Source organism: Rhinolophus ferrumequinum, chromosome 10 (assembly GCF_004115265.2).
Source record: "Rhinolophus ferrumequinum isolate MPI-CBG mRhiFer1 chromosome 10, mRhiFer1_v1.p, whole genome shotgun sequence".
NCBI lineage: Eukaryota > Metazoa > Chordata > Mammalia > Chiroptera > Rhinolophidae > Rhinolophus > Rhinolophus ferrumequinum.
Window position 1 is genome coordinate 71015090 of NC_046293.1, and position 11887 is coordinate 71026976.

At 32.9% G+C, this 11887-nt stretch overlaps 1 protein-coding gene across 1 annotated transcript in view; it reads left to right on the forward strand.

The window, feature by feature from the left end:
- ZDHHC17 (zinc finger DHHC-type palmitoyltransferase 17) overlaps nucleotides 1-11887 on the forward strand; it is an 82676-nt gene that overhangs the window by 67490 nt on the left and 3299 nt on the right. The window contains exons 11-16 of the mRNA XM_033117091.1: nucleotides 1694-1818; nucleotides 2835-2897; nucleotides 5583-5676; nucleotides 6555-6638; nucleotides 7876-8033; nucleotides 8677-8771. Coding sequence (XP_032972982.1) covers nucleotides 1694-1818; nucleotides 2835-2897; nucleotides 5583-5676; nucleotides 6555-6638; nucleotides 7876-8033; nucleotides 8677-8771 — 619 coding nt within the window. The remainder of the gene's footprint in view (nucleotides 1-1693; nucleotides 1819-2834; nucleotides 2898-5582; nucleotides 5677-6554; nucleotides 6639-7875; nucleotides 8034-8676; nucleotides 8772-11887) is intronic.

Genomic DNA, 11887 nt, shown 5'->3' on the forward strand with positions numbered 1-11887 from the left:
CCCCCCCCAAAAAAAAGCTATCTCTGGGTTGTGAAATTATTGTTTTTGTCTTTATACTTCTTAGTGTTTTCGGAATAAGGGTTGTTTTAAACCTTTACGAAAAAATAACCATGTCATTAATAGAGTGCCTGATTCAGTTAAATTTTAAAAATTAGCTGGTCTGACCTATTGCTAAAGCTGTAATAAGTTCAAACCATCATTTGAAGATATCTAATCTCTTTACCTTTAAAAGAACAAGCAAAGAAATTCTTGAAGTTCATTTTTTGACATTTAATTCCTGAACATCCCTTTTAAATTTGTAGTCATTTATTGAGCTAGTAGTTAGTCCCCTGCAAATTGGTTCATCCCCAGTAAATTAGTCCCCAGTAAATTGGTTCATCCAGACTAGAAGAACCTGACGTATATATTCTCGTGTTAGTAACTTTTTAAAAGTGTATAATAAGTAAAGGGACTGCCCCTGAAAAGTGCCAGGTTTCAGCATTCTTTGCACACACATTTATTCCAGCTTTATTCTCAAAATATTTTTAGCTATTGGAACAGCTGGAAATTTGACTTCCTATTTACTCTTTGCTCTCTGTACCAGTGCATTTTCTGAAATAAGGATGGTGAAAGTTGAGAGAGATAGGGGATAGAGAAAGATCACTTTTGTACATATGCAGGTGATTAATTACTCTTTTTCTTCTTTTTTTCTCCTGTATTTTAAGTAGTTATTTAGTGTTTTGGTATTTACCAAAACAAATATAGGATCATTTTATTTCAGAAGCTGTTCTTTTTCTGTGCTTCATAAGAAATGTAAACTGTGTATATATGATAATGTCTAAAATTCTTACAAAATTATTTTATGATACTTGTGCCTACATAAAATCTTGAAAATGAATTCTAAGTATTCTAGATATTGTGTCTCAGAAATGTACTGTTCTAGCAACACGCCTTATTTTTCCTAGTGTTATTTAAAATAGTCTCTGATTCTACACTTGTATTTATAAATGCCTAGTACATTTCATCTATTTTTGTTAGAAAAATGTGAACGTAGAGACTACTTCTGTTTTAAGCAACTTTATAAACATCTTCTAAAATTAAGGTCAACTTGAACGTGTTCAAAAAAGGCAATGGAAAGAATTTAAAAGCAACCTTTTGAATATTAATATATGGGTTTGATATCTGAAATATATCTGAAATGTTTGGTAGATATATAAAGATTTTAATGCAAGTAAATAAAGTAATATGTTAATAACTTTGAACATGAGAAGTCCCTTCATTTTTGTCAAAAGAAATAGTGATCATTTTTAAATGATGTATTCCATGAATTTTTAACGTATTCACTGACTTTTAAAAAATGAGATAAGCCTACATGATTTAAAGTTTATAAAGAAATCACATTTTTACTTTTTACATTTAGTTATGAACATAATGAAAAAATGTATCTATTTTGATGTAATAGATCAGCTTATCTATTTTGATGTGATAAATAAACCAGCCTACGTAGTGGATGTAATCTAGTTCAATGTAATAGTAAACTAGCTTGTATAGTAGTAGATTCAATCCATTTTGATTTAATAAATAAACCAACTTGTATTTTTTGATTGGTAGGTCGGTTCTTTTTTTTTTTCCTGTGGTAACAGTTTATGAATTATAAGTTTACCTATAAGAGTACATTTATCATTGCTTCTTTAGATTCCTTAACTTTAGGCACATCTCAACTTTTTATTTATCCATCTTCCATTCCTTGCCAATAGTGTTGCACTTTTCTACAATTTTGGGAAATCTTGGAAATCAGATCCAGGGATAATTAAAGCTACAGAAGAACAAAAGAAAAAGGTAGCAAGATACAATCTAACTAGTCATGTGTTTCACTGCCAAATTACCACTATTTATAGCAGATATTAGAATACAAAGGAAGAATTTAAAGAAGTTTCCAACCAAACAGATTATGTATAGTTGGTGCTTGCACTTGATGCTCTTGTGATGCCTGTCCTTACACTTCCATGGCATTTTACAGTTTTATGTTTCTCTTATTTATAAGGCTGTGTGATCGCTTTATGGGATGAATCCAGTGTTTGAAACATCTCTGTAAACCCTCAGCAAATAATATGCATTTAGTAAATGTTTGTTGAATGACTGTGTAGATTGGAAGGCCAGTAAATTGGTTAATAGTGCAGATATATTGCTCCAGTAACTGAAGTATTTGTATATATGATCCAGGGCATCCCTCACCTATAACACAGGTACATAGGAAACCAAATTTATAATCCAAAGATGTCAAGTCAGTAGAGAATTGGACTAGAAGCAGTTAGATTATTTTAAGAGCTATTTTATCCAGTTTCTGAAAGCAAAACAAATCCTGGTGAATTATTTCTGTCTACAGTAGACGAAAACAACTGGCATGTTCTTATGGTCTAATCTTCCTTTTCTAGGCTACGTAGAGATATCTTGTTGCTCTTATGTTACAGTATTCTTCAGACATTTCTGCTAATTGGTTTGCCAGGTTTTCTTAGTCATAATCCAGTTGTGAAGATTCAGTTTCTTATTGGACTTAGTTTTATTTTCGTCTTAATTATCAAAACCTATTCAGTGCCTAGAGTAGGTAACTTAGTTTTAGCTCAGGAATATTTCCGTAACTAAGTTTAGGGTTGCCTTTTCATATATCCAAGAAATAAAGTTCCTATATTCATACTGTAATGAAGTAGCAGAAGTAAATGAACAAATTTTATTTGAGCTGAAAACATTGGTTAATTAAAGATGAACATCGTGTTTATTGATTGATATTGACGACACAGTAATAGGTGAACATTGTTCAATTTTGAATAAAATATATATATTTTTTTAATTCACAGACAATAGTTGAACTTGCAGAGACAGGAAGTCTGGACCTCAGTATATTCTGCAGTACCTGTTTGGTAGTATTTTTTTCTTTATTCTTCCCTCTCTCCTCTTCCCCTAGCAGTGGCATAGCACAGAGGGTGTGGGGAACAAGGAGAACGGTTTCTTTTGCTGAGCATATTTCATGCCCGCCAAAAAAGGGATAGACCATGGTCCAGGAGGAAAGATGGTAAAACAGTGTCTCCTTCCCAATGGCCTTATTTCCCCCTCGCCCCCCCATGGTAGAACTTGACTACAGTTCTGATTCAGAAGATTCCATTCATTTGTATTTATTCTTACTCTTTCTCTCTCAAAACGTAATTCAACAAATAAAAAAACTAAGTAATAAAGTGTTTAAAATCAAAGGTTTAGTATGATTCCCTAATAATAATTTTTCTAATTGCATTCTAAGAAAATTTATTATACTTAAAGGTCATAGTGTGAAAATTCATTACACAACTTTTAAGACAACATGGCCTCTAAACTGGTCCAGTCTGTATTAAGAGTGTTTATGCAAGTTTGAACACTATTTCATCATTGATATTATCTTCAACCAGATCATAGATAAAGATATATATGAAATAAAATAGCATTTATTTAAGGAATTAGGTATAGTAATAGTGATGTTTTATGATTACAGACATCGAATTTCTATAGAATAATACTGTTTAGTGTTTTCATTATTTTCTGCTTAATTTTTATAATTAGTACTTGTGAAAAATGTATAAACTACCACAGTGGTTACACCGTGTTTTTAATACATGGAAATTGAAATATCCTCAAATCATACTTGAAACTAAATGCTCTTTTATACCTTTGTTGTACATTTCAACTGAATTAGTGTCTTAACATTTGAGTAATAAAATAACTAAGTTTAGGGTTATGGAATGAGTTTTTGAAACTGAGCTCCAGTGCTACAGATTCTTTGTTTCACTTAACATTTAAGAAAACAGTCATGATTTTGAATATTCAAAATATATACTGCTTTACTTTTGGTAGTAACTTTAGTGTGCTGACTAAATTCTTTTGTATTTTTTAAGTATTCTTTAAAAAGGTTATTGTTTCTATGTGTTACAGTGCATATTTTACATGATTGGCATTCTTAACATTTAGAAGGTTTTTATATTCTGGTATTCTGTGGAAATGTTATTCTATACCTTAAAGTAAAGAATGCATTGCTGATGTATTTGTCATATGACAAATTCTTTATAGTCACCCAGTACAGTTTCATTGTTAAGTAAATATTTAAAGACAAGAACAAGACTATTTTTGTCGTCACAGTGTAAACATTTTATTATATGCTATGTTATTGTAAGCTATGTACTTCTGGATAATTTAGTGTTGTAAAGAACATATCCTATTATAAAATGATTCAAATAGACAGAAATATTTGTCATCATATGGGTATTCTTTGTTTTGATAAATAGACAAGTCCCTAAGAAGACACGTTGAGATTAGAATTTCCTAAAAGTTAATTACTCTGTAAGTGAACTGAGGAGACTTATATTCAGGAGTCTTGTGTCAGTCTTTAGTTCAGAATTCACTGACAAGTGAATTCCCAAAGGGGGGATGTAGCTGAGGGTTGGAAGTGGGCGTAGAATTTGTTTGATACACCCGGCTGCTTTCTTTCTCCTAAGTAGATTTAGTCTCATATCTGTGGTGAAGAATAACTTACCCTTTTCGTCAGTCCACGGATCATTTTAGTACATGTGAGAACTACATAGTCCACCTGTGACTTTTTCTTACTACTGCAAAATAGTGTATAACCTTATGCAAACTGTTAGAGAGATGGCAGTGCTTTTGTGGAAACACCGATGAAGGATATTATAAATTTCGTTTCTGGCCTGGGTTAATAATTCTAGCTCTTGTCATGCATCCAGCATTGGGACCTACCAGTTCTTCGAAGATCACTAATGAGTTCTTGTATTTACTTGTTGATTTAGAGTAATGTAAAGTAAAATGTTTCACAACACTTAAAATATTAAGACATCATAAACATGAATTCTTTATTGCTTGTCAGGAGCTCGATAATGTATTTTATGGATTTTTTTTTTTTGCAAGAAATAGGGACTACCTAAATTTCCTAAGCATGTTGTACTTTATAAATGGCCATACATTTCAGCGGGGTACATGCTTTACTTAATCTGAGTTCACAGGAGGCACTGAAAAAGAAAAATGTGTGTCAACGTTATGCTGGGTGTGTCACTTTGGGAAGGGTCATATATTAAATGATTTTTAATTTTAAAAGCCTTTTTTGTTCACTTCTGACTTCACCTTTTAGTAAGGAACAGTTTCATTTTATTAAAGAACAATTAATATCATGACCGTTAATCACAATAAATTTTCATTTAGAAGCCTGGAGACTGATGTTTTTATTATTCAGAAATTTGAGGGATGTGAATTAAATATAGTACCATTCATTGAAACAGCAAATTTGATTCTTAATCATTTTTGCAAATTGCCAGTTCTACTCCATTCTTAAGAGCTTATATTCTAGAGTAGAGTAACCTTATCCTTTTCTTCTTGTTGTTGCAGTTGAAATTTCGTTCAATAAAACAAGAGTGATTTTTGTTTGTTTGTTTTTTCCCTTTGGAAACCTTGGTATAAATCTTTCCAAAAAATACAGAGTTATTTTTTCATAATTGTATTTTGAGAAAATAATTGTTCAGCTTTCCTCTCTTAGGTATAGTGCCTTTTATAATCTTTTACATGCCTATTAACAGATACGGAAACCAGTGAGGTCCAAACATTGTGGTGTGTGCAACCGCTGTATAGCGAAGTTTGATCATCATTGCCCGTGGGTGGGTAACTGTGTAGGTAAGTTTTATTAGTAATTTCTAAATATATTGTTCATTTAACTGATTCTAGGTAATTAATAAAGTACAGTATTAAAGCAGAGAGTAGAAAATTCATTCTTGTAACCTACCACACCCTCTCCATTCGCCTAATTATCGTCCTGTTGACAAAGCAGCAACTCAGTTGAGTGAGATAGGGGAAAAGGTACAGAATCAGTGTTTAGAAAAGATTGATATCATTTCTCATACCTACTCTTTCCTATTTTCCCCATTGGATAATAGTGAAATTGATAAGGAGGCAGATAGTATTGCTTTTTAGTTAAACTAGAGAGAGTAAAAAATACTTGAAAGAATGTTATGTACAGAGTTACAGAGGAATGACAGCTAAGAACTGCACATACCTCTGCATTCAAGAATGGTGTAGTCTGAGATGAACTAAGTGATCTGAGAGATGGCCCTGGGGATTTTAAGAGGTGACAGCAGGGAAACATTACAAAGATTGTGTGACTCTGTTGGGCAGAAGCCTTTAAAAAATTGGATTATAACGTTTATAAAAGTAAAGCTAAAATAGGGTTATTTTAAACATCACAAGGCAAACAGTAGGATTAAATCTCAGAATACTGATTTATTTAATTCACTGGGACGCTTTTGCCTTTGGAATGAATATCATTGCAGTCTCATCATGTGTATGTGTAATTTGTAAGAATTCTTATTTTAAGACTGTTACTAAAACATTTATTTTCTTGAAGAATATTTTCTAAAATAATTAATGTATGTGATACTGTCCAAGTTCTATTACACCTTTCATGACAATCCCCCCAACTGCACCCAACCCTTCCCGGTGGATTTCCAGTTTTTTTTTTCGTAGCTAAAAAAATTTGCTTTTGTATTGTTCTTTAGGTGCAGGCAACCATAGATACTTTATGGGCTACTTATTCTTCCTGCTTTTTATGATCTGCTGGATGATTTATGGTTGTATTTCTTGTGAGTACAATTAGTTTTTTTCTATTCTTAAAATACAAACATTTGCATACTCATGCTTACCGTATTGACAAAAAATATGACAAAAGTCTTAACTAAAAATTATGGTTTGGGGCACCTCACTGCAATGAAGCGTAAATAAAATAAATAATAGAACTATCAAATATGTTCAACATATAGTATAAGCAACAGACTGATTAGTTAAGTACAGTAGTACCTCAATTTTCGAACGTCTCCATTGACGATCATTTTGGTTTATGAATGCCGTAAACCTGGAAATAAATGCTTCGATTTTTGAACACGACTCGGAAGTCAAACATGTCACACAGCTTCCACGGAGTGCAAGATCCTGAGGCCTAGCTGTCGGCTATTTTTGAACGTTTCAGAACACGTGGATTACGTTCGAAAACCAAGGTACCACTGTACCGTTTCATACATGTGTCCCCTGAAAAATGTGTTGACTTTATAGATTGTGAAAAGCTTCTGGGTAAAATACACCAACATTTTTCATATCACTTGCTTGCTTTACTTTGGTAGTTTATAGATTTTTATGATTGTGCTAGTTGCTTTTTCTTACCAAACACTTGGGAAACTATAGTTGCACTTTAGTTTGCACAGAACATGAAACATTTTGAAGACTCAGGTATAATAAATATTGCCTATTAGTTAATATTAAAAGGTGTTAGAAGTTACTCTTTTAAAAATAAGTTGTCATTCATTTGATCATATGGTTTAGTATCTTGGATGAAATGATGGGTTTTTATTACATTGAGATCATAATTCAGAAAGAGTTTAAATGAATATGTTAGTTACTGTGCTTTAGGACTTGGTGGTATTTAGCATAAAGATGTATTCTAGCTTAAAAATAAGTCTTTGAAGGATGATTTCCTGGTCCTCCTACTCCCACAGATATTAAGAATAATCTCTGTTATTGCTCTAATGAAAAAGGAGGCTACATCCTCAAATTTATGTATGCAATACCCATCAAATAAAAACTATATATTGTTATAGTACAATTTTTTGTTAAGATTGGCTGCATTTTTCATTGCTATCTTTGATACGTTCTTCCCACTAATATATAATGAGATTATTTCAGAGTATAAAAAAATTTGCATTGAATGTCATTTATTGAAGCTAACCTCTTGGATGCTGTTCTTTTAACTGGTGCCTACCACAAATTCCTACATGGGGCACTTGGATGATTACTGAGTAAATGTGAGCACTTCTGTTCTGATTTTAGACTGGGGACTCCACTGTGAGACTACTTACACCAAGGATGGATTTTGGACATATATTACTCAAATTGCCACTTGTTCACCTTGGATGTTTTGGATGTTCCTGAACAGTGTTTTTCATTTCATGTGGGTGGCTGTATTACTCATGTGTCAGATGTACCAGGTATGCGCAAGTGCATTACTCATTCTTTGATGTGCTAATTGAAAACTTATAAAATGCGCTCCTTGCTTAAAAGATAATCTGTTCCCTTTCTAACCACTCTTACTTTTCAGGGATTAAAATTTTAATTTACCTTTCCTTCCTATCTTTCTCTTTCCTGCTTCCTCTCCTCCTCCTCCTTGCATTACGAAATTTTGGCTCTGAATACTACTCTTGACAGAACTTTTTATTTCTGGTTTTCCTGATTCAAATACATCCAATTGGATATAATTGTGAGCTTAGATTGATGATGCCATTAATTTTATTTTCTTTTTAATATTAATGTTTTATTACCCACAAATATCTATTTGAGTCTTTCAATTTAAGGATTTTTTTTAAAAACTCATTCTTACAGGGGCTGATTGAGAGGTGTCCTGTGTATATTGTGTCCACCTCCCCACATGCACAATGCCAAGTTACCTGTTTTTAGATATTTTCCCCCCATTTAACTAGCTATTTTTTGTGGATTCAAAATATAATGTAAACTGGTTTCATGATCTCCTGATGGAAAACAGGCTTCATAATTTTTCTCCATCCTGGTCCTCTTGAGAATTAACTTTTACATAAAATATTCAGAGTTAATGGTTTGCTTTCCCTTGTCTCCTAGATATCATGTTTAGGTATTACTACAAATGAAAGAATGAATGCCAGAAGATACAAGCACTTTAAAGTCACAACAACATCTATTGAAAGCCCATTCAAGTACGTACATATTTATAAATTTAATATTTTCCCTTGGCATGTAAATTTCCTTACTAAACCAAACTCAGCAATTATCCAGTGACTACATCAAAAAGAAGTGTTTTCTTTAGGTATGGCAATAGAATATTAAACAGGAAATATTTCTTTTACTTAATAATATGTGAAATAGCTTATAAATCTTACTGAATTCTAGATTTCTGCCAGATGTAGCATTGGTTAGTTTACCATAACTTTAGAATTCATCACATTAACTGTTGATAAATTTGTGATACTTTTTTTTCTTAATTGCACAATTCAAACTTTATTGACCTAACTTTTAGTATTTGTTCTTTAACCTTTCTATCAATTTACAAATTTTCATTAAAAAAAGAATGTATCCAGAAAAGTGAAATAAGATTTTTAAAATTACATTCAGTTGAAATTCATATTTAGAGAAATTTCTAGACTTAGGGCAGCTACTTTTCAGTGCAAATTATTTTATTTCCCCTCTGAATGACACAAAAATTCCAACACACTTAGTTTTATATTTTTCAAATTGAGGTGTAATTGACATATAACATATTAATATCAGGTATACAACATAATGATTCGATATTTGTGTATACATTGCAAAATGATCACCGCAGTAAGTCTAGTTAACATCTGTCACCAGACATAAAGAAAATTTGTTTCTTGTGATAAGAACTTTTAAGATCTACTCCCTAGCAGCTTTCAAATATGCAACACAATATTATTAACTATAGTCATGATGTTGTATATTACATACCCATGACTTATTTATTTTATAACTGGAAGTCTGTACCTTTTGACCCCCATCACCCATTTCGCCCACCTCACACCCCCTACCTCTGGCAACCACCATACTATGTTCTCTATCTATGAGCTTCGTTTTTGTTTGTTTAGATTCCACATATAAATGAGATCATATGGTGTTTGCTTTTCTCTGACTTATTTCACTTAGCCTAATGCCCTCAGTGTCCATCTATGTTGTCACAAATAGCAAGATTTCCTTCTTTTTTATGACTTAATATTCCAGTATGTGTGTATGTGTGGTATGTATACATACTACATCTTTATCCATTCGTTCATCAATGGACACTTAGGTGGTCTCCATATCTTGGCTATTGTAAATAATGTTGCAGTGAACATGGTGGTACACTTTTCTTTTCGAGTTAGTATTTTTGTTTTCTTTGGATAAATACCCAGGAGTGGAATTGCTGGATCATATAGTAGTTGTATTTTTAATCTGCTGCGGAACCTCCATGATGTTTTCCATAGTGACTGTGCTAATGTACAATCCCACCAACAGTGCATGAAGGTTCCCTTTTTACCACATCCTCACCAACACTTGTTATTTCTAGTCTTTTTTCTTTAATTTTTTAAATAATTTATTCAAATGGAGTTGATATACTTAAGGGTCATCTATTGAAGCAAGAATTTTGTTCTGGAACTGTTTTAACTTCCCTTGTGATTGTTTGGCCTAGCTATTGTCAAGTTGCATTCCTATCTTTGATTGTTTTTTTCACATTTAAAAAAATTTTTTTAATTTTTCAATCACAGTTGATATACTATATTATATTAGTTTCAGCTGTACAACATAGTCATTGGACATTTACATAACTTACAAAGTGATCACCCCCACAAATCTAGTACCCATCTGACAGTATAATCGACTATATTCCTTATTCTATACCCTACATCCCCATGTCTACTGTGAAACAACCAATTTGTTCTTCTTAATCCCTTCACCTTTTCACCTAGTGTTTTTGATAATAGTCGTTCTAAAAGGTGTGAGGTGATATTTCATTATGGTTTTGATTTGCATTTCTCAGATGATTAGTGATCTTCATCATCTTTTCATGTACCTGATGGTCATTCGTATGTCTTTGGAAAAATATCTATTCAGATCTTCTGCCCATTTTTTACTCGGATTGTTTGTGGGTTTTTTTTTTTTTTTTTTTGCTATTGAGTAGTAAGAGTTCTTTATATATTTTGGACATTAGTCCCTTATCAGATATATGAGTTTCACATATTTTTCTCCCATTCAGTAGGTTGCCTTTTCATTTTGTTGATGGTTTCCTTTGCTGTGCAGAAGCTTTTTATTTTTTTAATTTTTTTTATTTTTTAAATTGTATTGGGGAACATTGGGGGCTAGTGTGTTTTTCCAGGGCCCATCACTTCCAAGTCATTGTCCTTCAATCTAGTTGTGGAGGGCGCAGCTCAGCTCCAGGTCCAGTTGCCGTTTTCAATCTTTAGTTGCAGGGGGCACATCCCACCATCCCATGTGGGAATTGAACTGGCAACCTTGTCGTTTAGAGCTCGTGCTCTAACCAACTGAGTCATCTGGCTGCCCCTCCAGAAGCTCAGCAGCAGCTTGTTGTCTTGAATCTAGTTGTCTTGAGTCCAGTTGTGGAGGGCACAGCTCACTGGCCCATGTGGGAATCGAACCGGCAACCCTGTTGTTCAGAGCTCGTGCTCTAACCAATTGAGCCATCCGGCCACCCGTGTGCAGAAGCTTTTTAGTTTGATGTGTCCCACTTGTTTATGTTTGCTTTTGTTGCTCTTGCTTTTGATGTTAGATTCAAAACATCATCACCAAGACCATGTCAGGGAGCTTCCTGTCTTTCATGAAGCATGAAAGCTTCATGCTTTCTTCTAGGAGTTTTATGTTTTCAGGTCTTATATTCAAGACTTTAAATCCACTTTGAGTTGATTTTGTGTATGGGGTTTCATTCTTTTGCATGTGGCTGTCCAGTTTCCTCAACACCATTTACTGAGAGACTCTCCTTTATATATACATTTTGAAAATTTGAATTCAGTTTGATGCTAAGAAATAGTGGTTTCCTAATTATATGAAATATTTAAAACTTGGAGTTTTACTCAAGCTACTTGCCTACCACCTTCAAGCTTTTGCAGTACTATCAATTATTGCGTGCTTGTGGAAAACAAGCAAACCTTTAACGAAAAGCAAAAATAAGAGTCAATAGGGTAGTTTTGAGGATTCTCCCATAGGCATAATAATTACATAAGATATAAACTGATTACTTTTCCAAAGGTGTTCTTGAAGTCCTAAAATTCCCTGAACTTATCCTGGACATTTCCTTTTTTAAGTTGTT